The sequence below is a fragment of the Oncorhynchus mykiss genome, chromosome 18 (genome assembly GCF_013265735.2).
Source record: "Oncorhynchus mykiss isolate Arlee chromosome 18, USDA_OmykA_1.1, whole genome shotgun sequence".
Taxonomy (NCBI): domain Eukaryota; kingdom Metazoa; phylum Chordata; class Actinopteri; order Salmoniformes; family Salmonidae; genus Oncorhynchus; species Oncorhynchus mykiss.
This window is the reverse complement of record NC_048582.1, coordinates 27,974,752-28,001,245: the sequence shown is the minus strand read 5'-3', so window position 1 is coordinate 28,001,245 and position 26,494 is coordinate 27,974,752. Positions and strand designations below refer to the sequence as shown.

The 26,494-nt window shown below is 42.8% G+C and overlaps 3 protein-coding genes across 13 annotated transcripts in view; all 3 read left to right on the top strand.

Annotated features, from left to right (window-relative positions):
* LOC110495955 (ATP-binding cassette sub-family B member 6, mitochondrial) overlaps window positions 1–5,865 on the top strand; it is a 96,816-nt gene extending 90,951 nt beyond the window's left edge. For 3 of the 5 annotated variants that reach the window (XM_036952466.1, XM_021571504.2, XM_036952468.1), the window contains 4 exons: window positions 2,356–2,468; window positions 2,965–3,059; window positions 3,360–3,428; window positions 3,698–5,865. In XM_036952466.1, coding sequence (XP_036808361.1) covers window positions 2,356–2,468; window positions 2,965–3,059; window positions 3,360–3,428; window positions 3,698–3,857 — 437 coding nt within the window. In that variant the 3' untranslated portion in view covers window positions 3,858–5,865. Of the gene's footprint in view, window positions 1–2,355; window positions 2,469–2,964; window positions 3,060–3,359; window positions 3,433–3,697 lie in introns of those variants that run through there. The other 2 variants (XM_036952467.1, XM_036952465.1) reach the window with 2 other exon arrangements.
* An 84-nt stretch (window positions 5,866–5,949) lies between these two features.
* On the top strand, window positions 5,950–15,780 carry LOC110495959 (protein CNPPD1). The gene is made up of 8 exons (XM_021571510.2): window positions 5,950–6,154; window positions 6,679–6,781; window positions 6,887–6,968; window positions 7,056–7,176; window positions 7,943–8,071; window positions 11,334–11,395; window positions 12,108–12,225; window positions 13,073–15,780. The coding sequence occupies exons 1-8, from the start codon at window positions 6,092–6,094 to the stop codon at window positions 13,721–13,723; spliced, it is 1,329 nt and encodes a 442-aa protein (XP_021427185.2). The 5' UTR covers window positions 5,950–6,091; the 3' UTR covers window positions 13,724–15,780.
* A 2,760-nt stretch (window positions 15,781–18,540) lies between these two features.
* Window positions 18,541–26,438, top strand: prkag3a (protein kinase, AMP-activated, gamma 3a non-catalytic subunit). Of its 7 annotated transcripts, none has more exons than XR_005037421.1 (13): window positions 18,541–18,688; window positions 18,940–18,979; window positions 19,148–19,248; window positions 19,697–19,778; window positions 19,964–20,022; window positions 22,064–22,109; window positions 22,228–22,282; window positions 22,551–22,677; window positions 22,808–22,973; window positions 24,224–24,261; window positions 24,394–24,540; window positions 25,121–25,312; window positions 26,192–26,438. XR_005037421.1 is itself a non-coding variant. In XM_021571512.2 (13 exons), exons 1-13 carry the CDS (start codon window positions 18,665–18,667, stop codon window positions 26,212–26,214), a joined length of 1,014 nt encoding a protein of 337 aa, XP_021427187.1. In that variant the 5' UTR covers window positions 18,541–18,664; the 3' UTR covers window positions 26,215–26,438. The 7 variants fall into 7 exon arrangements, 1 of the variants encoding a protein (XP_021427187.1); XR_005037420.1 differs by having other exon boundaries at window positions 22,796–22,973; XR_005037425.1 differs by having other exon boundaries at window positions 22,796–22,973; window positions 24,390–24,540.
* The last annotated feature ends 56 nt before the right edge of the window (window positions 26,439–26,494 follow it).

Below are 26,494 nucleotides of genomic sequence, written 5' to 3'. Positions count from 1 at the left end.
GACCTAGTGAATGACCTGCAGAGAGCTGGGACCAAAGTAACAAAGCCTACCATCAGTAACACACTACGCCGCCAGGGACTCAAATCCTGCAGTACCTGACATGTCCCCCTGCTTAAGCCAGTACATGTCCAGGCCCGTCTGAAGTTTGCTAGAGAGCATTTGGATGATCCAGAAGAAGATTGGGAGAATGTCATATGGTCAGATGAAACCAAAATATAACTTTTTGGTAAAAACTCAACTCGTCGTGTTTGGAGGACAAAGAATGCTGAGTTGCATCCAAATAACACCATACATACTGTGAAGCATGGGGGTGGAAACATCATGCTTTGGGGCTGTTTTTCTGCAAAGGGACCAGGACGACTGATCCGTGTAAAGGAAAGAATGAATGGGGCCATATATCATGAGATTTTGAGTGAAAACCTCCTTCCATCAGCAAGGGCATTGAAAATGAAACGTGGCTGGGTCTTTCAGCATGACAATGATCCCAAACAGGCAACGAAGGAGTGGCTTCGTAAAAAGCATTTCAAGGTCCTGGAGTGGCCTAGCCAGTCTCCAGATCTCAACCCCATAGAAAATCTTTGGAGGGAGTTGAAAGTCCATGTTGCCCAGCAACAGCCCCAAAACATCACTGCTCTAGAGGAGATCTGCATGGAGGAATGGGCCAAAATACCAACAACAGTGTGTGAAAACCTTGTAAATACTTACAGAAAACATTTGACCTCCGTCATTGCCAACAAAGTAGTAGTATTGAGATAAACTTTTGTTATTGACCAAATACTTATTTTCCACCATAATTTGCAAATAAATTCATAAAAAAATCCTACAATGTGATTTTCTGGATTTTTTTCTCATTTTGTCTGTCATAGTTGAAGTGTACCTATGATGACAATTACAGGCCTCTCTCATCTTTTTAAGTGGGAGAACTTGCACAATTGGTGGCTAACTAAATACTTTGCCCCACTGTAAGTCTGTGGCTAAAATGCTGCTAGCGGTACAAACTGAGCATTCATTTTCCATACTCTCGTTTTAGTAGGGTCTGCTCTGTTCTACATTTTGGGAGTTGAGACATAAAAAGGGTGTCGTTAAAAAGGTTAAGTTCTCATGTAATTACAATAAAATGTCAAAGTTTTTCTGTGTCCAAATTACCTCTTCTGTTGGACCAAACTTCAAATGCAAATAGCAAGTTTATCTTTTGTATTTTGTTGTTGTGAGTGGAAGCGGGGAGGGACTTGCTGTCTGTGGAAAGGTGCACACAACACAGAAGGAGTGAAGGAGACGTGACCAAAAAGACAGAAGAACATTCATTTAAAAAAAACAAAAAATAAATAACCTTGATTCTTACGATACAGGCATTGTGGAACATCGTGCTAAAACATACATTTGAATTAATTTGATATACCCAGCCCTAGTAAGAGTTTGGGTGTTAACCCCGGTGTCCTGGCTAAATTCCCAATTTGGCCCTCATCATGGCAATTTAATCATCCCCAGCTTCCAATTGGCCCATTCTTGCCCCCCTCCTCATCTTGTAACTATTCCCAAAAGCGTTGCTGTAAATGAGAATGTGTTCTCAGTCAATTTACCGGTAAGGGTTAAATATGCCTTGTCCTGGACCCCAAAAAATGTTTCAATAGAGATTCTACCTAAGTCCAGGACTATGTTTAATCTGTGTCTGGGAAACCAGCGCTATATGCTGCCATTATAGTTCTGGCTGTACTTTTTAAAAACATTTTACCCCTTTTTCTCTCCAATTTCGTGGTATCCAATTGTTAGTAGCTACTATCTTGTCTCATCGCTACAACTCCCGTACGGGCTCGGGAGAGACGAAGGTTGAAAGTCATGCGTCCTCCGATACACAACCCAACCAAGCCGCACTGCTTCTTAACACAGCGCGCATCCAACCCGGAAGCCAGCCACACCAATGTGTCGGAGGAAACACTGTGCACCTGGCAACCTTAGTTAGCGTGCACTGCGCCCGGCCCGCCACAGGAGTCGCTGGTGCGCGATGAGACAAGGATATCCCTACCGGCCAAGCCCTCCCTAACCCGGACGATGCTAGGCCAATTGTGCCACCAGAGTCTCTGGTGGCACAGCTGGCGCTGCAGTACAGCACCCTTAACCACTGCGCCACCCAGGAGGCCCAGTTCTGGCTGTACTTAACCTGAAGTTGGCTTATGGATGTCAATGTTGTTGTTTTAAGGGTTAGCATAGGTGTTTTGTATTTACCAACCACATTTGCTGAAGCATTTTGACATGCACATCTACATTTCCTGAAACACACAGTAGCTCCCAGGTGCATTGTTAATGTATGACGTGAGTGACATTTGTCTGTGTTTTCTCTGTCTGTCCCCCTCCCAGGATATGACACCCAGGTGGGTGAGAGGGGTCTGAAGCTGAGCGGGGGGGAGAAGCAGAGGGTGGCTATCGCCCGGACCATCCTCAAGGCCCCTCAGATCATCCTGCTGGATGAGGTAAACTTTCAGGAAGGTTTACCAGTAGGCTCAATGACCCTGTTCAAGGTGTAGGGTGACGATGCCCCGAGACACTGATCTTGGGTCAGTTTAGCATTTATTTTTTATTTGTTTGGCTAAGTTTAAGATTGGGGAGGGAAAGCTGGTCCTAGACCTTTTACCTAGAAGAAACGTCACCCCGGAGCGTTCAAATACTTTAAAAACACACACTTTCTCCCTCCTCTCCTTGAAGTTATCGCTGAGCTTACACAAAATGATAGGTGAAATCAACAGCTCTATCACTTAGCTTTCACCAGTCCTGTCATGTCAGATCAGATATTTCTTCAAGGACGAGAGGATGCAAGGATGCATTCTTAACGTATTTGATGAGAGCCAATGTTTGCCCCCACACCACTGATCCTCCTGTCATATTGTGTTACAGTGGATTAATACAAGTTCACTGAACTTGAATATTTTAGTAATGTAATTTATCTCATAAAGTTTTCCCTCTGCACAGGCCACATCTGCTCTCGACACACAGACGGAGCGCAACATTCAGGCGTCGCTCATCAAAGTGTGCTCCAATCGGACCACCATCGTCGTGGCTCACAGGTAAGGGATGGGTCTCAGGTGGACAAAAATGCATGTATAGAGGGAACCCATACATTAGGATCAGTGGAGGCTGCTGAGGGGAGGATGGCTCATAATAATGGCTGGAACGCAGCGAAACCATGTGGTTTGATGTATTGGATACTATTCCACTCCAGCCATTACCACAAGCCCATCCTCCCCAATTAAGGTGCAACCAACCTTCTGGGATTAGGACACACACATTTCTCCCCTCTAATGCTTGAGTTTGTATGGTTTGGATCAGTGTGGTCTGTCGTCTAATTATGAATTGTCTGTCTTCAGGTTGTCGACCATCATCGGTGCCGACCAGATTCTTGTTCTAAGTGACGGTCAGATAGCAGAGCGAGGACGGTGAGGGAATGGTTGAAAGAGTGATTGTTCTGTTTCTGCACACTCCACAAACCTATTCCAATCAAAATATTGTTTTATGCTCTTCAAGAAACCAACATCTAAATAATGGAACAGACCAATGTTTATGATGCTATAGTCACACTATAGTCTTGTTCTCAAAACCATACAGTGCCCATGTGGGAACATCTTGGCATAGTACATGATGATGACTTTAATGGTGATTGTGTGTCCCCATTGTAACTACATATTCTCCACTTTCTCCCTCCCAGGCATGATGAGCTGCTGGCTAAGGGAGGGTTGTACTGTGACATGTGGATGAAGCAGCAACATGCCCAGGACTCAGACTCAGCCTCTGACACAGAAGCCAAAGACAGGAAGTCTGAGAAACTACAGCCCCCATCAGTCACTGCAGGCCACAGGAGCCACTGAGGATAGAGTGAGAGGTTCAAGGATATGTAGACATTGTGAGGAGACGGACGAGGGACGCAGGGAGAGGATTAGATACCTCAAAAGGCTGTTTTGTCTGTACTTTTTTAAGGTATCTGTCCATTGAGGTTCATTCGGTTATGAGTGAAGTTAAGCCCCACCCCAACCCTCTCTGTATGTTACGGGCAAGTCTAGGGGCCAAATGTCCCTTCCCCTTCCAAAATGTGAAAGATGCAAACACCTGCAAAATCATGATTTCTCTAAATGATCAGTGGCAAAAATCTGTGCACCTCGCTGTTGTCACATCCCACAGTCTGTTGACATACACTACGATACCAGTTCTGTTACATGCGTCTGTCCACGAGAGATTAGTGCCTAATAAACACGACCAGGACTCCGCATAATCCGTCCTCTTGAAGTGACAGCAAGTCCAAAGTAGACTAATACCTACCCTTAAGCGCAGGTATAGGCAGTTTGGCACAGTGTCTCACAAAACTTTGAATTGTTGACTAATGTTTAGGGGTAGAGAAAAGTATTTGTTTTATTTACAGCATCTACAGGTTCATTGTAAATTATATATATATTTTTTACTACACCCACTTTTTAGCTCATGAGACGGATCATTTTTGTTAGCTACTATACAAGCAATAGACTTACATTATACTTAATAGACAAATGAAGCGATTCAGACCGATGTGAATGGTTAACAAAAAAATCTGTTTCACTCTAATTGTTTTTTGTCTTAGTACAAAGGTATGCGTACAAGAACTTCAAAATCTAATTTTGGTTATTAGTAAAACAGATATTTAGTCTGTATTTGGTTCATTTAGCATCGAAACTGCATCAGTTTTACTCCAATTAGACTTGGGCATTATCATGTACTGTACAGTCTAGGTGTTGGCTGATACATGCAAAATTAACTGGCTGTAACTTTTATTTGTCACCAATGGTGATCAATAAGAACTACTGGCAGTATATTAAAGAGAACAGAGTCGATGGAAAAGGAAACCTTTATCTATGAATGAACTCAGAATGCTCAAACCTTTCTATGCTGCTACCTGTTTTGCGTAAAGAACTACTGTTAGTGTATCTTTATTTTAAAGGAAGAAATTAGTCTGTATATTTGAATTTGTAAATATCTATGCCTTGCATTCCCAAGGCAGTGTGGAGTTTGTCAATATCTGTTGATAATAATCACACTCCATTTACAGTACATATTGTCAAATTATTGTTTATTTTTTTAAAGGGCCATAAGGGAAGATCTATCCATTTAACTGAACTTGAGTTATTTGAGAGAGAATGTGGACTTTATATCTACGTGAAGTCCCTAGAGTTACGAGTTTGGGGTTGAATTGGAAACTGTCTGCATTAATCAAGGGAACGTGAAAATGGACATACTTGCCATCCATATATTGCACAGCAGACTACATCATGAAAAGTTATTTCAGACTGAAATAAATAGATGAATCCCAAATGCATTTGTGACTACAGAAGTAATACCAAAGAGCTAGCTAGAGTGGTTTTGCTAGCAAATCATTGCTCTACCACTACAGCAGTCAATCATTTGTAGGTGTACAATGTGTGCAAACTGGTGCAGTCAAATAATTTACACTAATGCCCATGAGTTTAAATGTTCTGTGTCAATGAGTGACATTGACACCACAGGAGGTTGGTGGCACCTTAATTGGGGATAACGGGCTTATGATAATGGCTGGAGTGGAATAGTATCAAATACATCAAACTATTGGTTTTCATGTGTTTGATGCCATTCCATTTGTGCCATTCCAGAAATGCAACATTTTTGTTCTGATAATAACTGCTTTGACACAATGTCAAACTCTTTTGTATGTGATTTGGGGGCATAGTTTGTTTTGTAGTGTGGTCTTTGCCTTTGTCACACTTCCAATGTGTGTGGCATCAGGCTATGCTTGGATGTCAAATACATAAATGGTTTGTTTTTTCTTTGTGTATATGTTAATAAATGGTATAATTAAAGATATATTATGACGAAGTGGGCTCTGTCTTGACTAATTTACCATATTGCTAGATGTATATTATTAGACAACATTTTGTAGCCATTTAGTACATTGCATAACTGTTCCCGCCCTCCTGTCTTGTCAGCCATCACGACGGGGGTTACTGCTGTGCTAGCTAGCCTGAGTAAAACCAGGCGCCGTTTTATAGCTATTCAGCTAGATTTTCTCTTTCTTCTATTTGGCTAATGTTGGATAGACATCATGGATTTCAACGAATTGTTTAGTGAACGAACATTACAATTTTCTGACTTTCAGGAGTTTACGGTAAGTTGGCCTGTCAAGGCGAGTGACGCTAGCTGAGTTGGCTAGTTTAGGTAATGAAATATGACAGCAAACGGGTTGACGTGAGTTTTAGACATATTTGGTAATAATCGCATTTTAAATAGGTATACCAGGTTAAACAACGTGTTGTATGCCTTTCTTACAATTGAACATCAAAACACGGCCAAGTTAACGTTTAACGTTACATACTGTACAGTATTGTACTAGCTCACGCGGTAACGTAGCTAACCAGCCTGCTAACGTTAGCTACATGTGAATGTGGTTGTTCTGGACTTAGCTTCAACTTCATGACTTGTCACCTAACGTTTACTGTTACCTCGTAAAACGGTAGCCAGCAAACCCAATGGGATAACCGAATATAAGAGTTTGTGGGATAGCTAGCTAACTTATTCCATCCGTGTTGACATGACTTGCTTATGTAAAGTTAGCTAGCTAACGTTATTTCAGTTTCGTTTTTGTCATGAAATTAGGCCCTTCGCTCAATGAACTCTGATCTGCCTTCACAGTTTCTTCCTGGACATCAGAAACTGTCTGAGAGAGTGCGGAAGCGATTATACTATGGCCTGGACCAAGACGGCTCTCTAGATAACCTTTCCTGTCCTGTTACAGGTTAGCTAATCTGTCTGTTAGGTTGTGTCCTGTCAATGTGTGACTGTTGTTTATTATGTTGTGAATTTGAATGATTGATTCATATGTTCTGAATATGATTTCTAGATATTGCTGTGGAACTCCTTCAGAAATCTGCCCCTAGCCCAATTCGAAAACTGCACAAGAAATATGCTGCTCATGTCGCGAGGTATGTTGTCATCGAATGTTGACACTTGTTATCCTTTTTGGGCATCTAATGGTCTTCATAACTTCATATAGTTGGTTTGTTTTTCAGGGAGGCGTGCATCTCTCCATGTGCCATGATGCTGGCCCTGGTCTACATCGAAAGGCTACGACACAGGAACCCCGAATACCTGCAAAAGATCTCCTCCTCTGACCTCTTCCTTATCTCCATGGTATGTGGGCCAAAGGTTGGATGCATCTCAAATGGCACCCTATTCCCATTGTAGTGTACTGCTTATTGTCAGACCAAAGACCTGCATTTCACTGTTAGTCTGCACCTGTTGTTTAAGAAGTATGTGACAATATTTATTTGATTGATTGGAATAGGGTGCCATTTGGGTTGTCTCGTTAGGCTAAATAGCCTTTGCCTAATTCTATGTGATAAGCATTAAGCCATCTGACCAGAATTATGCAATGGCCATGTGGGTGACTGAAAAGCACAGGTCTTCTCGCCAGAATTAGGTCATAGCGATGTCTGTGAAACACTAGTCGTCTCGTCAGAATTAAGCCACGGCTATGCATGTGATGGGCACAGAACAGCTTGTTATGAAAATGGGCATCTATAATTGCTGGGCATGTAGGGCCCAGACTCATATTCTACACCTAATTCTTGTTCAATTTAGAATTTCCCGCAGCCACCCGCAATGTGCTTTTTAGACCAGGAGTAGGCTTAAGTGTGTGTCTGGAAAATGTTTTTAAATCAAATCACATTTTATTCGTCACAAACTGTTTACAGCAGGTATAAAAGATGCAACAAAATGCTGACGTGATAGCTTCTTCAACAATGCAGGACATCAGTCAACAACAATAGTCACGTCAAAAGTAATAAGATGGAATCTCCTGTGTAGTATGTGTGAGGAGAAAGATGCAAATACATCTAGCTTTCTATGACATATGGACTGATCTTAACCTCCTAATCCTGTTTCGCCTTTCCTCCAGATGGTTGCCAGCAAATATTTGTACGACGAAGGGGAGGATGAGGAGGTGTTCAACGACGAGTGGGGGGCTGCTGGGAAACTGGACGTCCAGACTGTCAACACTCTGGAGATGAATTTCCTCGATGCTATTGTAAGTTATACGTAGTATTACATTACCAGCCTCAGAAATTGCTACCCAAATAAATGCTTCACAGAGTTCAAGTAACAGACGCGCTCAACATACACACAGGCTCAGAAACGTGTGGTCCCACTCAGAGCCATATATTTAATAGTGGTGCGTGGGTCAACCATTAGTTCACCCGTACCCGTCCGCAATGAATGTCTGAGGACCGACCCTAACCAGCTAAAATAGAAAATGCGCTGTAGGCTACAGTCAGAGACGGCAGAATGATTTTTTGACAGAAGGTGCATGATTTTTTTTATTGCCTGACTTAGGTATGTTTCTGCTTATAATTACGGACATTTTGGTAGGCTTTTTTAGTCACCCTGTCTATAATTAGATAGATACATGCAGCTTCCCTTCCATCATTATGTTTCCCTAGAAGACAAAATAAACCCTTGCTCACCAGAATATCATAAATCGATAGAATTAATGCTTCAATCTAGTTGACATTGGTCGTCTCTGCTTCTTTCAAGGAGCAAAGACGTTCAGGAACCGGGAGAAAATGCAATAACAAAAAAAATGAAATATTTTCTGTGTAAATTTCCAAATGGCATCAGGTGGACTTGTTGTAAGGAAATAGAAAGCTGTGTAAACAATCCAACGGGTTTCTGAAAATATTTCAGTTGTGCTTGGATGCATATTTTATGTGGTTGAAATACTATCAGCTTTTATGATGCTGATAAAGATAGCACCTCTACAGATGGTATCTAACTGCGCATTCGCTTTTTCTCAAGATGCTGAAAGAAAGAAATCATATTTCTCCACTCCTGTTTGAGTCTAAATGTTTCCTACATTTGGTGTATCATTTTACTGCAATAAATGCTAAGTTCCGCATGGGGTTAATATTAAGGCTTTGTGAGAGGTTATAGACCTAAAGTCAGTGTCCAGATTTCAGTATCCTTTTAACCCATCTGAACAGTGGGCTACAGTTCCCTTGAAGTGTCATATGCCTATTTTAAAGTATAGCGCCTCACAATCATCACATAACATAGCTGACACTGTTATCATCCTCTTTTACCACTTTACCAAATCTTTCCCAAACATGACTTTTCTTGCCCCGCCTTTTCTTTATTTTCAACTCTCCGTTTCGTAGCTTTTCTCTTATTGTCCTTTTTGCTTCACTGGATCGCCATTAACTTTTTTCTGTTCGGCCCCTTCCCAAAAGCATTTTACAATTGGGGTGTAGGCTATTTGGCGCGTGAATCTGAAAAATGGCAAGAGAAGTACAGTTGCAAAAACCATCAAGTTCTATGATGAAACTGGCTCTCATGAGGGCCGCCACTTGAAAGGAAGACCCAGAGTCACCTCTGCTGCGGAGGATGAGTTACCAGCCTCAGAAATTGCTACCCAAATAAATGCTTCACAGAGTTCAAGTAACAGACGCGCTCAACATCGTCTGTTCAGAGGAGACTACGTGAATCAGGCCTTCATGGTCGAATTGCTGCAAAGAAACCACTACTAAAGGACACCAATAAGAAAAGAAGAGACTTGCTTGGGCCAAGAAACATGTGCAATGAACATTAGACTGGTGGAGATCTGTCCTTTGGTCTGGTGAGTCCAAATTTGAGATTTTTTGTTGTTGACCTCCGTGTCTTTGTGAGAAGTAGTGTAGGTGAACAGATGATCGCTGCATGTGTGATTCCCACCCTGAAGCATGGAGGAGGTGTGAAGGTGTGGGGGTGCTTTGCTGGTGACACTGTCAATGATTTATTTAGAATTCAAGACACACTTAACCAGCATGGCTACTACTGCATTCTGCAGCGATACGCCATCCCATCTGGTTTGCGCTTAGTGGGACTAGTCACAGGACAATGACTCAAAACACACCTCCAGGCTGTGTAAGGGCTATTTGACCAAGAAGGAGAGTGATGGAGTGCTGCATCAGATGACCTGGCCTCCACAATCCCCCGACCTCAACCCAATTGAGATGGTTTGGGATGAGTTGGACCGCAGAGTGAAGGAAAAGCAGCCAACAAGTACTCAGCAAACAGTATGTGTGAACTCCTTCAAGACTGTTGGAAAAGCATTCCTCATGAAGCTGGTTGAGAGAGTGCCAAGAGTGTGCAAAGCTGTCATCAAGGCGAAGGGTGGCTACTTTGAAGAATCTCAATTATAAATATATTTTGGTTTCTGCACGATTCCATATGTGTTGTTTTGATTTCTTCACTATAATTCTACAAAGTCGAAAATAGTACAAATAAAGAAAACAAAACTTTGAATGAGTAGGTGTGTCCAAACTTTTGAATGGTACTGTATATTCCATGATATTTCACACATGCAAGGCTTGACATTAACCTGTTTATCCACTTGTCCAGACAAGGATGTGACTGAGAATATTGTTTGACTCAAACCACTTTACAAAATAAAATACGTCATTATTCCCATACCATTATTACAGAGAATCAGACAAATTATACTACTGCCTATTGGCTACTTAGCTTAAAAATGTTTTTAAAAAAAAGCTCTTTACCCAACACTTTTTGTGCTCTTGTAGGAAGCAATCAGTCCCCAATTGCTGACTAGAAATTGTCTATAACTGGGCTAGTGTGGGCAAATGTGCACAGGTTGCTACATGTAGCTCTTGCTTTGATCTCAAAAAAAGAGCATATACTCACAACCGGTCACGCTGTAAACACAGTTCAGTTGAAAGTAAATTGCACCAATCCATGACAATGGTCTATTTGCATATAAGCCTACTGAAGCTCTGATTGGTTATGGCGCACCGGTCTGTGTAGAGTACGGCCTGAGTTGTGCCTGTCAATGCAATGGTATCCTACTCTGATCCTTTCTGTCTACTACAAAATCTCATGCATAGATCGTTTTGCATACTAAGTGTTGCATAGTTTTGTTTTGGTTTGTTGCATTGAAAGTGGCTGATATTGTGTTGATTTGATCACAATTCCCACAGTAAAGGGAAACGTTAATAGTGTTAACTAACGGGTAAAACTGTAGAAAGTTGATTAAATTCATTCTCGTGCTTCTCTGCGCAGGCTGGTATTTATTCTACTTGACAGTCCCTGGGGAACTGCAGCTTAGAGAGAACATTGCTAGCACACACACGTCATCCACACAATATTTCATGACCCTAAACCCACCCGCCCGTGGTTATAACCATGGGGACTGCAGGTTGTGTCAACCCGCGCATCACTAATATTTAAATCCCATTGTACTGTATTTGTATGGACATATAATATGCAATCTGACAGCTGCTCTCACTTCTGTGTTTTAGGAGTGGAGCCTCTTCACTGAGCCAGGGGACTACTTTGGCATACTGAATCAACTAGAAACCAGGTTTGTGATTGTTGTCATTCACGTAGATCGTTTTTCGTGCTGGTGCAGGTTTCCCCATGGGTGATTTAAAAAATAAATAAATAAATATTTTTCCAATGTATTGTTGGACATTACTTTAATGTAAAAACACCAGCAAATCATTTCCAAGTGATTTTAATTCTGGATTCTGTTCCAAAGTATTCCTATGCATAATAGAGAGAGATACAGTATATGTGATGGTATACAAATCTGTGCAAGATTTGAAATTGTTTTAGTCAAATATATCTGTTTGCCCTTCTTGTAGTCAATTTGCAGTCTACAAAATATTTGTAATTATGTTCTGACCCCCTAACCATCAGCTCGAGAAACAATAGGCCTGTGTGTCGGGGTGGGCGGATGTATCTGTGTGTGACTCCTAATGCATTAGAACCATTAGAAACACAAGAAGCTATGAAGGGTTCGGAATGTCATAGAGACTTCTATTTTTGTAAGCCCCATGACTTTTCAGGGATTAACTAAATTAGTAGTGTCAAGTTCTTGTGGTAATTTGGCTGGTAGATCTGACACAGCTGCTAATTCAAACAAAGGGTTGGTCATGTGTGTCACATGAGCGTAGTAACATGAGCGTAGCCAGACTCTGTTCTAGGTCCATCTCTCTCTCTCTCTCTCTCTCTCTGTTTGCATTGAGTGTGGACTGTGTGTGTGTATTAACTCTGGCCTGTTGTGACTCCAGTATTGCAGAGAACCAGGGGATGAAGCGAGGCTGGTTCACCTACACTGACCTCTGTGTGCTTCTGGAGCAGGCGGCGTGGCGACAAGCACTGACGGCCATCTACCTGCACTTTGCCAAGGTGAGGAGGGGCCAGTGGTCAGAGGACAGGGCAGTGGGGTCCACATTGCACTGAAGGTCTGAGTTGTGGGTAATCCTCAGTATGGGCACACCGTAGCAGAACATTTTGAAATGGACAATAGCATTTCTTATTTGACATGTTCAGGTAGTATGTTTTCTCCTGTTTTGTGCCGAATGGACACAACGCTAGTCTCAGAAACGCCCCTGAAATTAACATGTCATGGAAATTCTTACACAGGGATACTCGAAGTCGATCTTAAATGAATCATTGTTTATTGTCAGCGTGCTGGAGAGGTTTCAACAAACTCAATACACCATAGTGAATTTCTGTTAGGAGCTCTGCTGTGGCAATCCTAGCAGTTGTCTGCTATACACAGACAAGTTATATTTGCATGATTTAGCATAATTAATTCATCATTACAGTTTTGTTTAATTTATGTGACTGATCAATATTGGGTCATACATGTGACAGACCAATACCTCACGAGGCTTCTTCTCTCTAAGCTGTGACCTTGAAACTGAAATATCTTTCTTTCTCATAACAAGGTCTGGGCGTACTGCCAAATTGTAGATACTGATAAGTGAGGATTTGTTAAATCAGTCACTTACATGAACACAAAAATTGGTTATTAGAACAGCACATGAATGAACACAGAAATGAGTTATAAGAAAAGCACAAGTATAACATTTCCATCACATCAATTCCTGAAAACTGCTCATTGTAGAAACCCACATAAACTATGTGTTGATTGAAAGAAACAACACTTTTGAAAGTAGTTAGTTTGGGAGGGAAGGAAGGAAAAACACACTGAAAGAAATCCACTAAATTCACGTCCTCACCTCTCTAGGTGACCTGCATGCTGGGGCTGGTGTATCTGACCAGTGTCGCGGGCCTTATCGCCACCAGCCTCCCCAGGAGCAGCCAGCCCCTGTCCCCAGTCAGCCAAGTCCACCTGCCTAGCTCCAGCCTCTCTCCACCACCACCACTAGGCCTGCTCCCAGTCCCAGAGACCCCAAGTCCAGCATCCGACCTCCCTCGCTGCTGCGTCTTGGGCAACGACAGTCACAAACGCAGACCTGGCATTCTCCACACCCACGACAACCACGGCTCGCCAACCACCTCCCAGACCTCTATACTGTGTCTATGGGGCTCTCTCCTCACTTCCCTAAGCCACACTGACCCACACCCCCAGCCTGACACTGAACCAGCCTTGTCCGCCTCCTCTCTGCACTACCCCGGCTGCCCAGTTACAGTGGGGAGCCTCCCTCTTGGCTCCATCCAGTGCGGCCCATCGAACACCTCTGCTCCACTACTTGAGCCTGGAACCCCTGGTCACCCCTCAGCACCGTGGCTGGCCCCTGTCCCCCTCCTCTACGGAGCCATCCCAATGCTCCTGGACTCCCGTCTGACTGGCATGGCAACCCTCCGTGTCGGACCCTGCTGCCCACAATTCATGCTGCCCATCGAGAAAGCCCAATCTCTCCTCATGCCCAGCTAGACACAGACGGACAAAACAAGCCACAATCGTTACCCTGCAATGACTATGACGCCGGACTCCAAATTAAACCAACCGATTTTTCAGAATGCGTCCGTTGCAGTGAAAGGATTGATTTTGTTTTGTATGTGCATTGTTTTGTTGCATATACTGTCTACATTTGAGATAAGGCCCCCTAAAGGTGAGTAGCACATTTTGTACAGTGGTTTGCCAGCTGAATTGGTGTAAATAAGTGAGATGAACTCATAACAGCGTGAGATCTGAGTTCTGTGCTCAGACCCTCGTATCTTTTCTAACGTAGATTTTTCAAAGGAGGTTGGATCACAGCGCTTTACAATGGGTGTTTCCAAAGTCAAGGAGGTGTTTGAGGTCTAGAAGGTGTGTACATGGCAAACTAATCTTTCTTGTTTGGTTTAAAAAAATACACAAAAATATGTCTATGCATGGCTACCATACCCACACAGCGTTTGTTACTACCTAGTCTTTGGCCTGGGTACCAGATTTGTTTGTGTCATCATTCCACTCACACTCCATGTTTGGCATGACAAAGTGGCATGATGGAAGAAACAGACTGGTACCCAGGCTACCTACTCTTTACCTATGCTTGAAAATGGGGGCTTGTGGGAGTTGGGCTAAGTCAAGTTTTTAGTTGGAAGAGTTAAGTTTTGATGTGACATCATAGCTATTTGAGAATGTGTTGAGAAAGTAAGAAAGTCGAGAAAGTCTCCACAAGTCAGTACTGTACTGTAGCGCTTTAAGAAGGGAGGCAATTTAGCCTGGTCCCAGATCTGTTTGTGCTCTTGCCAACTCTATTGCTGTCCTTGTCAAGCCAAACATTGCATGACAATGAGTGGGAAGGAGTTGGATTGATGGCACAAACAGACTTGCACTCAAGCTAGAGACAACTAGCCTACATTTGATTTGCCATGGAGTTTTTGGGTCATTATTCTCTCATTTACTGTAGTTATTTTAAAAAAATGTCAACATATTTTTGCACAGATGGCTACTGGTCCCTGCACTGAACAATAGTAGAGATGTAATGCTTTTTTATTCCAGTGAAAAAACAGTAAACATTCAATTCATATCTCGGTTTGGCTGCCCCTCAAGTCGTGTTCATTAGGGCACATCATAGCGAAATGCTTTACACCACTTCGCAATAGCAAACGAAAATAGAAGTTTCTTATTGGACAAGGTCAGAGAGCCCCCCCCCCCCCCCCCTTTTTGGGGACATTTGTTTCATTTCCTGCCTACTGAACATGACCCTAAACTCAGATAGCACTGGGGGACAGATGGAACTCTTAACTATTTATTTTACCATGATAGAATGCAGTGGCTATCTCTAATTTAATGTTTGTACAACAGAATGCCACGCAACTGAAATAGGTCATAACCAGTTTACTGTTTTGATGTTTTTTAAATAAGAGTTTTGAATATGATTGAAAATGTATCTAATGAATGCGATTTTCATCCAATTACCCTTTCCATGGAAACAGTTGTATTGTGCAAAACATCACTTTTTTTAAGTAGAAATGTCGTTTTTTTAAATTTATGCAATTAATTAGTATCCCTCTTTAACATACCAATTTGGTTGGGGAGACCTGACAACATTAAAAACCACTCAATCACTCGCATATAATTTGTCTTCTCCACCCGCTCAAAATTGGAAAATGTCTTCTTTCTCCATAGATTTAGTTGAATGGGTATGTCCATTATTGAATGGGGATGTAAATTCTGGTAATACTATTTCAGTCTCTCATCCCTGAAAAACAGTTGGCTCTTCTCATATTCTTCTACTCAAGATAGAAGGTTCTTGCTAGGGAATTTGATATTTGTACATATGACTTGGTTTTACATTGACACCTTTCTTACAAAGCCAGGAGGCACTGTGGTCCCTAGGACATTAACTCATGAAGTTTGGCTTTTGTTGAATTGCTGAAAACATCTAAATTAAACATTTTTCAAATCAGACTTAGATTTTGAAGCACAATATCCTTACATTTTGTAAACAATGTGTAGAAATCTGTAAAAAATAATAATAAAATGCTTGACTCTTAACCACATTTTTTTCATTTGTCATTTATGCCTGTATTGCTGTTCACATGGTCCACTGACATACAGTATGTAATGTGAGTTGTCAACATTGAGCTATTAATCTCACAATCTGGGCACGCACACACACCCTAGAAAGCAATATGCCATTTGAGCTGACATCTAAGAACTGCAGTCACACAGGCACTGATCTACATGTGTGGTGTCAAGCAAGCATTAACAGAATATATGGGGTTCTGTGGGCCGTAGTCACACAGCGTCTCAGCGTAGGATTGCTAATCAAGGATCAGGTTACCTCTGTCATCTAAAAGCTAAGCGAAGGACCCTGGGACTAAACACCACCCTCTGCAACTGGATCCTGTACTTCCTGACGGGCCGCCCTCAGGTGGTAAGGGTAGGTAACAACATCCTCCACGCTGATCCTCAACACGGGGGCCCCTCGGGTGTGTTCTCAGTCCCCTCCTGTACTCCCTGTTCACTCACAATTGCATGACCAGGCATGACTCCCAACACCATCAAGTTTGCCGATGACACAATAGTGGGAGGTCTGATCACCGACAACGATGAGACAGCCAAAAGGGAGGAGGTCAGAGATATGGCCGTGTGGTGCCAGGACAATAACCTCTCCCTCAACATGATCAAGACAAAGGAGATGATTGTGGACTACAAGAAAAGGATGACCGAGCACGCACCATTCGCATCGACTGGGCTGCAGTGGAGCAGGTTGAGAGATTCAAGTTCCTTGGTGTCCACATCACCAACAAGCTATCATAGTCCAAACACACCAAGACTGTTATGAAGAGGGCACGACAAAGCCTATTCCCCCTTAGGAGACTGAAAAGATTTGGCATGGGTCTTCAGATCCTCGTAAGGTTCTACAGCTGCACCATCAAGAGCATGGTTGCATCATTGCCTGGTATGGCAACTGCTCGGCCTCCGACCGCAAGGCACTACAGAGAGTAGTGCGTACAGTCCAGTACATCACTGGGGCCAACCTTACTGCCATCTAGGACCTCTATACCAGGCGGTGTCGGAGGAAGGCCCTAAAAATGGTCAATGACTCCAGCCACCCTAGTCATAGACTGTTCTCTCTGCTACCACACGGCAAGCGGTACCGGAGTGCCAAATCTAGAATGGACTGAGGGCTTGCAGGCCTGTTGTAAGGCAGGTCCTCACCAGACATCACCGGCAACAACATCGCCTATGGGCACAAACCCACCGTCGCTGGACCAGACAGGACTGGCAAAAAGTGCTCTACACTGACGAGTCGGGGTTTTGTCTCACCAGGGTGAGATTCGCATTTATCGTTGAAGCGTTACACCGAGGCCTCTACTCTGGAGCGGGATACATTTGGAGGTGGAGGGGCCGTCATGGTCTGGGGCGGTGTGTCACAGCATCATCGGACTGAGCTTGTTGTCATTGCAGGCAATCTCAACGCTGTGCGTTACAGGGAAGACATCCTCCACCCTCATGTGGTACCCTTCCTGCAGGCTCATCCTGACATGACCCTCCAGTATGAAAATGCCTCCAGCCATACTGCTCGTTCTGTGCGTGATTTCCTGCAAGACAGGAATGTCAGTGTTCTGCCATGGCCAGCGAAGAGCCCGGATCTCAATCCCATGGAGCACTTCTGGGACCTGTTGGATCGGAGTGCGAGGGCTAGGGCCATTCTCCCCAGAAATGTCCGGATACTGACTTACCCACACCAGATACTGACTTACTTTTGATTTTGACCCCCCCTTTGTTCAGGGACATTATTTTTACATTTCTGTTAGTCACATGTCTGTGGAACTTGTTCAGTTTATGTCTCAGTTGTTGAATCTTGTCATGTTCATACAAATATTTACACATCTTAAGTTTGCTGAAAATAAACACAGTTGACAGTGAGAGGACAATTATTTTTAGGCTGAGTTTATTACCTCAATTACCTCGACTAACCGGTGCCCCCGCACATTGACTATGTAACGATATCACCTGTATATGGCCTCACTATTGTTATTTTACTGCTACTGTTGAATTATTTGTTACTTTTATTTTCAATTTTTTACTTAACATTTATTTTTCTTAACCTCTTATGGCATTGTTGGTTAAGGGCTTGTAAGTAAGCATTTCACTGTAAGGTTGTGTTCGGCTCAACTTTATCCTAGATCAGCACTCCTACTCTGAGACTCTTTGTAAATATGAGCCCCAATCTTCTCCAATATGTGTGTTGAGAGGAGAGAGGACATGAGGAATCAAGGCAACGCAATTCAAATGCAATCTACCCAGCAACAACTTTGCACAACATAGTGTGCTTCACCTCGTTTCCTGTTATTGCTGCCCTCCTTAAGCTTGTGCAAATAACAATGAACAACACAATGCCAATGGGAACAGGAAGCCATTACAGCTGAATCAAAACGGTCAACATAGTTACACCCATCACCAGAGTCATAGCAATCCTTTCAAAACACTGCAGCACCTCTCCGTTGCATACAACTTCAGCACATATCCATATTACAACACAACACGTCCTTTTGACTGCTGTTCCTCGTGTCGTCCTACGGTGCCAAGTCTGCGTGAGCATTTCTGACACCCTGCTTCTGTGCAAAATATCAGATCAGTTACATTGCCAGGCAAAATGTTTTCACAACTCAGGAACCACATCAACAACATGATGTAATGCTCCTAAAATCCACACAGAAACTATGCAGAATATGTCAGAGGAATGTACCCACCCCTTTTTCTGCCTGCGCCTCACCCCAGACCCCACCCCCATCCCCTTGGCCCTCTGCATACCACTTGAGACTCCTGCTCCTAATATAGACCCAACTGGTTTGTGGGACAGGCAGGGGGAGAGGAGCCTGCATGTAGCAGGATCTAGCGTTTATTGTTGGGTGAGTTGTGCCCAAGTCTTTCATGGAGAAAATACTTATCAGGCAGGTAAGTCATGGTACACGAGTTGGCCAGATTTGTTCTTGAGAAGTGTGTGTAGGACTGAAACATTTAGGACTACAAGGAGTAAAGCTGGGGTAAAAAAAAAGTTGGTTGGATTGTAAACTGTTTTTGGTTTAGAGCTTAGTTCAACTTGATCCTGAATGTTTTCCCTTCAAGCTTCATTCCAGCAGTGATTTTAGAGCACATTTATCAAGGTGTTATAGAGTGTTGTTGGTGTTCTTTTTCTGTTGGTCTAGATCATGTTTCAAGAGATGCGTGAAGAATTGAAGAATTCAGGTAATTTGGGTAACCTTCAGTGTTTGTGTGTGTGTGAATGTACATTTGTGTGTCTGTTTCATGGAATGAGGTGTATAGGGGATCTATAACTGTGTGTGTGTGTGTGTGTGTGTGTGTGTGTGTGTGTGTGTGTGTGTGTGTGTGTGTGTGTGTGTGTGTTAACTTCAGAGGCTGATGCTGAGATGTACATGAAGTTCATGAAAAGTCATTGCTGCTATGAGGCCATTCCAACCAGCTGTAAACTGGTCATATTTGACACAACACTACAAGTAAGAGTCCAGGGTCCTGTAACCCACTTGTATGTTGGAACTGAACAATACAAAATAATTTGGGGGCCAAATCAAGAGTCCAGGATCAGTGTTCAGTAGGGCACATCGTAGCAAAACGTCTCACAACAGGTTACAGGAAACTAAAATCTGTGTTCTTATTTGGCAAATTCACGTAGTGCCTCCCCGTTTCAGAACATACTCTTCCTGCTGAACTCAGCCTAGATATTCTCCCTCCACTTCCCAAGGGAAAGGTCATGGTCCCTTTTGGTATGACATTTCAAGTCAGAGTTCCTCTCTCCTGTAACTACAGCTACAGCCAGTTCTAGTGGTTTTCCCTTGTCCCTGCAGCAATAATTCATGTGCAGCCTCATTCCTTCTTCCCTAAAACATACTCACTACTAAGACCGGTGTTAACTGGTTGTGTTAAAAAAAAAAACTATGTTTGCAGGTGAAGAAAGCCTTTTTCGCTCTTGTAGCAAACGGCTTGAGAGCTGCACCTCTCTGGGATAGCAAGACACAGAGGTTTGTGGGTAAGTGAAGAGATTAGGGGGTGCTCTCTTGCTACTTGCTTATGGCAACGCAATGTCCTGAATGATTGCAAGCTTGGGCTGGTTTTGGGGGTAGTGTGATATGAAGACTAGACACTAGCACGTATCCATGCCAACAGTGATAAGAGCTCTCTCTCTCTATCGCTCTCTCTCTATTGTCCTCACAGGTATGCTGACTATAACAGATTTCATCAACATTCTCCATCGTTACTACAGGTCCCCATTGGTGCGTAATCTGAACCAAATGCAAGTCAATATCCCAGTCATAAGCATGTTTCACATTTCATGTCCAAGTCATCCCAATGTGTCTGAAATGGATTGTGTAGCTCAATAAACATCCTTAAAGATGATTTGGACATTTAACATACAAAATGCTAATAACGGGAATATTGACCTGCATTGATTTTTGGACGAAAATTCTTAAAAGTTAGCCTTTGGTGACAGTGGCCAGGTTAGCAAAGCCAAAGCATGGATTGCTGTCTTACCTTGTCCATACATTTCTTACATGGTAAGGAAACCATTTCGTAATTTGGGTGGACTATCCCTTTAAGCCTAGTCTTGGCCTATAAAGCATGTTCAATGGAGACAAGATCATGGTTGTGTGAATAACACAGAAATCATTCATCATAATTTGTCCAATACAGTGCCTTGCGAAAGTATTCGGCCCCCTTGAACTTTGCGACCTTTTGCCACATTTCAGGCTTCAAACATAAAGATATAAAACTGTATTTTTTTGTGAAGAATCAACAAGTGGGACACAATCATGAAGTGGAACGACATTTATTGGATATTTCAAACTTTTTTAACAAATCAAAAACTGAAAAATTGGGCGTGCAAAATTATTCAGCCCCCTTAAGTTAATACTTTGTAGCGCCACCTTTTGCTGCGATTACAGCTGTAAGTCGCTTGGGGTATGTCCCTATCAGTTTTGCACATCGAGAGACTGACATTTTTTCCCATTCCTCCTTGCAAAACAGCTCGAGCTCAGTGAGGTTGGATGGAGAGCATTTGTGAACAGCAGTTTTCAGTTCTTTCCACAGATTCTCGATTGGATTCAGGTCTGGACTTTGACTTGGCCATTCTAACTTATTTTTGAACCATTCCATTGTAGATTTTGCTTTATGTTTTGGATCATTGTCTTGTTGGAAGACAAATCTCCGTCCCAGTCTCAGGTCTTTTGCAGACTACATCGGGTTTTCTTCCAGAATGGTCCTGTATTTGGCTCCATCCATCTTCCCATCAATTTTAACCATCTTCCCTGTCCCTGCTGAAGAAATGCAGGCCCAAACCATGATGCTGCCACCACCATGTTTGACAGTGGGGATGGTGTGTTCAGCTGTGTTGCTTTTACGCCAAACATAACGTTTTGCATTGTTGCCAAAAAGTTCAATTTTGGTTTCATCTGACCAGAGCACCTTCTTCCACATGTTTGGTGTGTCTCCCAGGTGGCTTGTGGCAAACTTTAAACGACACTTTTTATGGATATCTTTAAGAAATGGCTTTCTTCTTGCCACTCTTCCATAAAGGCCAGATTTGTGCAATATACAACTGATTGTTGTCCTATGGACAGAGTCTCCCACCTCAGCTGTAGATCTCTGCAGTTCATCCAGAGTGATCATGGGCCTCTTGGCTGCATCTCTGATCAGTCTTCTCCTTGTATGAGCTGAAAGTTTAGAGGGACGGCAGGTCTTGGTAGATTTGCAGTGGTCTGATACTCCTTCCATTTCAATATTATCGCTTGCACAGTGCTCCTTGGGATGTTTAAAGCTTGGGAAATCTTTTTGTATCCAAATCCGGCTTTAAACTTCTTCACAACAGTATCTCGGACCTGCCTGGTGTGTTCCTTGTTCTTCATGATGCTCTCTGCGCTTTTGACAGACCTCTGAGACTATCACAGTGCAGGTGCATTTATACGGAGACTTGATTACACACAGGTGGATTGTATTTATCATCATTAATCATTTAGGTCAACATTGGATCATTCAGAGATCCTCACTGAACTTCTGGAGAGAGTTTGCTGCACTGAAAGTAAAGGGGCTGAATAATTTTGCACGCCCAATTTTTCAGTTTTTGATTTGTTAAAAAAGTTTGAAATATCTAATAAATGTCGTTCCACTTCATGATTGTGTCCCACTTGTTGTTGATTCTTCACAAAAAAATACAGTTTTATATCTTTATGTTTGAAGCCTGAAATGTGGCAAAAGGTCGCAAAGTTCAAGGGGTCCGAATACTTTCGCAAGGCACTGTATGTTTCCCCCCTCCCACAGGTTCAAATGAAAGAGCTGGAGAGGCATCAAATTGGAACATGGCGAGGTGATTCATTCAAGTAAATAAGCTAGAGAAAGCAAATGATACAGTGTTCTATGTCTATGGTATATACGTACATGTCTTTCTGTGACTTTCCATTCTGTTTATTTCTCTCTCTCTGCAGATGTGTACCTGCAATACTCCAACCACTGTCTTCACAGTATCGCTCCAGACGCCAGGTGAATCTACGCAAGCTCTCAGTCAAACCAACTCCTGTCACCTGGCTTTGCCTGAGTTGTTACTTTTACTGATAACTTTTTAAAATGAGTAACAGGCTAAGGAAATTGAGGCTGGGATTCAGTCAATTACAGGCAGTGTTCTGGGTTGTGTTCAGTACGGCACACTGTAGCAAAACGTTTTGCAACATGACTCAGGTGTGGATGTTGGTTGTGTTCTCCAGGGTTAGACACTATAGGCCTACTCAGTCTCCCCTCCTCTCCCCTGCAGCCTCTTCGACGCCATCTATTCCCTACTGAGGTATAAGATCCACAGATTGCCGGTTATCGATCCCGTGTCCGGAAATGTCTTACACATTCTCACGCACAAGCGAATCCTCAAGTTTCTCCATATATTTGTAAGACAACATGACTTGAAGAAGATGTCCGTGTGTTTATGCTCAAATCATATGGTCATCCATTTCAAACAGTGGTGTTGTGAACTGTATGTGTTGTGTTTTTAATTTATTTTAAAAGTACTCTACACAGAAAGAGACAGTCCCAAAACCCTGCTTCATGCAGAAGACGATCCAGGACGTTGGGATCGGGACATTCCGGAACATTGCCACGGTCCAGCAGACGGCCTCAGTCTACGATGCCCTGTCTGTGTTTGTAGAGAGGAGGGTCTCCGCACTGCCCGTAGTAAACGAGCAAGGTGGGTTAACCTCATCTCTTTTTCAAAGTCGAACACTGACTAGTACAGTATGTGTACAGTGCCTTGCGAAAGTATTCGGCCCCCTTGAACTTTGCGACCTTTTGCCACATTTCAGGCTTCAAACATAAAGATATAAAACTGTATTTTTTTGTGAAGAATCAACAAGTGGGACACAATCATGAAGTGGAACGACATTTATTAGATATTTCAAACTTTTTTAACAAATCAAAAACTGAAAAATTGGGCGTGCAAAATTATTCAGCCCCCTTAAGTTAATACTTTGTAGCACCACCTTTTGCTGTGATTACAGCTGTAAGTCTCTTGGGGTATGTCTCTATCAGTTTTGCACATCGAGAGACTGAATTTTTGGCAAACTTTAAAAGACACTTTTTATGGATATCTTTAAGAAATGGCTTTCTTCTTGCCACTCTTCCATAAAGGCCAGATTTGAGCAATATACGACTGATTGTTGTCCTATGGACAGAGTCTCCCACCTCAGCTGTAGATCTCTGCAGTTCATCCAGAGTGATCATGGGACTCTTGGCTGCATCTCTGATCAGTCTTCTCCTTGTATGAGCTGAAAGTTTAGAGGGACGGCCAGGTCTTGGTAGATTTTCAGTGGTCTGATACTCCTTCCATTTCAATATTATCGCTTGCACAGTGCTCCTTGGGATGTTTAAAGCTTGGGAAATCTTTTTGTATCCAAATCCGGCTTTAAACTTCTTCACAACAGTATCTCGGACCTGCCTGGTGTGTTCCTTGTTCTTCATGATGCTCTCTGCGCTTATAACGGACCTCTGAGACTATCACAGTGCAGGTGCATTTATACGGAGACTTGATTACACACAGGTGGATTGTATTTATCATCATTAATCATTTAGGTCAACATTGGATCATTCAGAGATCCTCACTGAACTTCTGGAGAGAGTTTGCTGCACTGAAAGTAAAGGGGCTGAATAATTTTGCACGCCCAATTTTTCAGTTTTTGATTTGTTAAAAAAGTTTGAAATATCTAATAAATGTCGTTCCACTTCATGATTGTGTCCCACTTGTTGTTGATTCTTCACAAAAAAATACAGTTTTATATCTTTATGTTTGAAGCCTGAAATGTGGCAAAAGGTCGCAAAGTTCAAGGGGGCCGAATACTTTCGCAAGGCACTGTATATCCTTACGTAGGTGCCCTTCAAAAATAAAGTTTGACTTGTAAGATGTAGGTAGGCTATGTATCTCACTGTCCTTTGTACACCAAGGCAAGGTGGTGGCTCTCTACTCCAGATTTGATGTGATTGTAAGTACCCCAAAGCTGCCCGTTACAGTTGAATTCACTTGAAAACAATACAAAATAAAGCCCTTCACATCTTTGTTGGTGCATTGTGTACATTTTTATTGTTCTCTCCTCTTCTCTTCTTCTCGGAGACAGAATCTGGCTGCCCAGAAGACATACAACAACCTGAACATGTCCATGCAGGAGGCCATCCGACGGCGCTGCTGTTTCATTGAGGGCGTCATCAAGTGCCTCCCCGACGAGACCCTGGAGACCGTCATTGATCGCATAATTAAGGCTGAGGTTAGTGTCCCACTCTGCTCCCACCAGGGTTGTATTCATAAGGCTCCAAATGGAAGAAAACGGGCTGCAACAGGGAGGGACTACTTGAACATGTCCAATTAGAAACACTTGTTATTTTTGGTACGGTGTGCACTACTGAATATGACCAAGGTCATGTCCTCTATCACAGTGGCCCTCTCTCTCCACTCCACCTACGAGTTTGTTTAAAAAAGACATCAAAGTAATGGGCTGTAACATTTAGCTCTATTAGCCCACACAATGAAATATAAATAGAGTTATGAAGGTTTCTGCTTACTGCTTTACTCTACTCTACTTAATTACTGGTAAGTCCTTGTTGTGTAACCATGACCAACCCTTTCCCACCACACACTCCTATCCTCTCCCCCTCCTGTTCCCATTCTGCACCAATTCTCTTCCCATTCTACCCCATCCTGCCCCCATCCATTCTCTATCCTCTCCCCCTACTGCCCTCATCCGGTCTCCATCCTCTCTCCCTCATGTCCCCATCTTACCCCCATCCTGCCCCATTCCTCTCTCCATCCTCTCCTCACCCCTTTTACTCCTCATCCTTTCCCCTCAGGTCCATCGGCTGGTCCTGGTGGACAAAGAGGACGTGTGCAGGGGGATCATCTCTCTCTCTGACCTGCTCCAGGCCATGGTGTTAAGCCCGGCAGGTATTGACGCCCTTTTAGCCTCTTAGCACCTGTGGGAGTCAGGCCTCCTTGCCCTACCTCCATCTTCCACCGCCTCTAGCCCCACCTTCCTGGCCCAGGTATGTCCACCCTTTTTCTCTCCTCTCTCCAATCCCCCCAGCTCATTGACTGGCTGTCCGACACACTTCTTTGACCCCCCACAACAACAGCTGCTGCTGCTATACGTTGCACCCTGTTTCTCTGTGCTTCAGCCACATATCAACCCCCCACCACGTACCCTGAAGCACCAACATGCAAGTGGGCACACACGCACATGCGCAGACACACACACTTTCTCTGCAAAGGGTGATTATGATGACCTCTGACCTATCGTTCCCTGCTTGCCTGATGCATGGGCAGCAGTATAAATCCAATGACTTTCAAAAGGACTGGAATCTTGAAGATTCCAAGCTTTTGTGGTTGACATTCTATGGACTATCTGCAGCTAAAAGGCCAAGTTACAGTATGGCACTAGAGGAATGTGATGATGTATCTGCATAAAGATTTGATGATATCTGATTTGATCTGCGTGCCAAATGGCACCCTATTCCCTATAGTGTACTACTTTTGACCAGTGTCCATATGACTTAGGTGAAAAATTAATAAATAGCTTTGCTTGTGCAAGCCGAAACGGTTCATCTCCTGTTTCTGTAACGTGAGGCAGCTTGATGTACAAGTACAGCCCCTGGATAGGACACTAGTCTGTCTCCGGTCAGTAGTTCATTATATATAGGTAATAGGTTGCCGTTTGGGATGCAACCATGTTGTTGTTAATTTGCATCTCTCAGATTGGTTTGTGTCTACGGCAAGAATCTGTATGGAGCTTATTATCTATTTATGCTGATATAATAACACACTTTGATGCACACAACCTTTTTTTTATCATATGCTTTGGTTACAATCATTCCAATCTTTGATAATATTGCATTTCCACTATTGTTTTTTTTTTTTTTTTCCAGAGATTTCAAGCAAATCAAACTGAGATCACTAGAGGACAATGTGAAGTCCATGGTGGATGAAAAGGGAGACCGTTTTCAAAATGTCAACATACTGTTGTAGAGAAAAACAATCTGCAACAATCAGCTGTATCAGTTGAGTTCAATAAATCACAATAGTCATTAGTTACCTTTGATCAAATGGACGATATAAGTTTGAGTTACTTTGTGTTGCGCTGAATTTGTGCTGTATTAAACATGTTCAAATCAATTTAACTTGTTTTTTTATAATGGACTTGCACAATGGATTTCACTGTTTTATGTAAG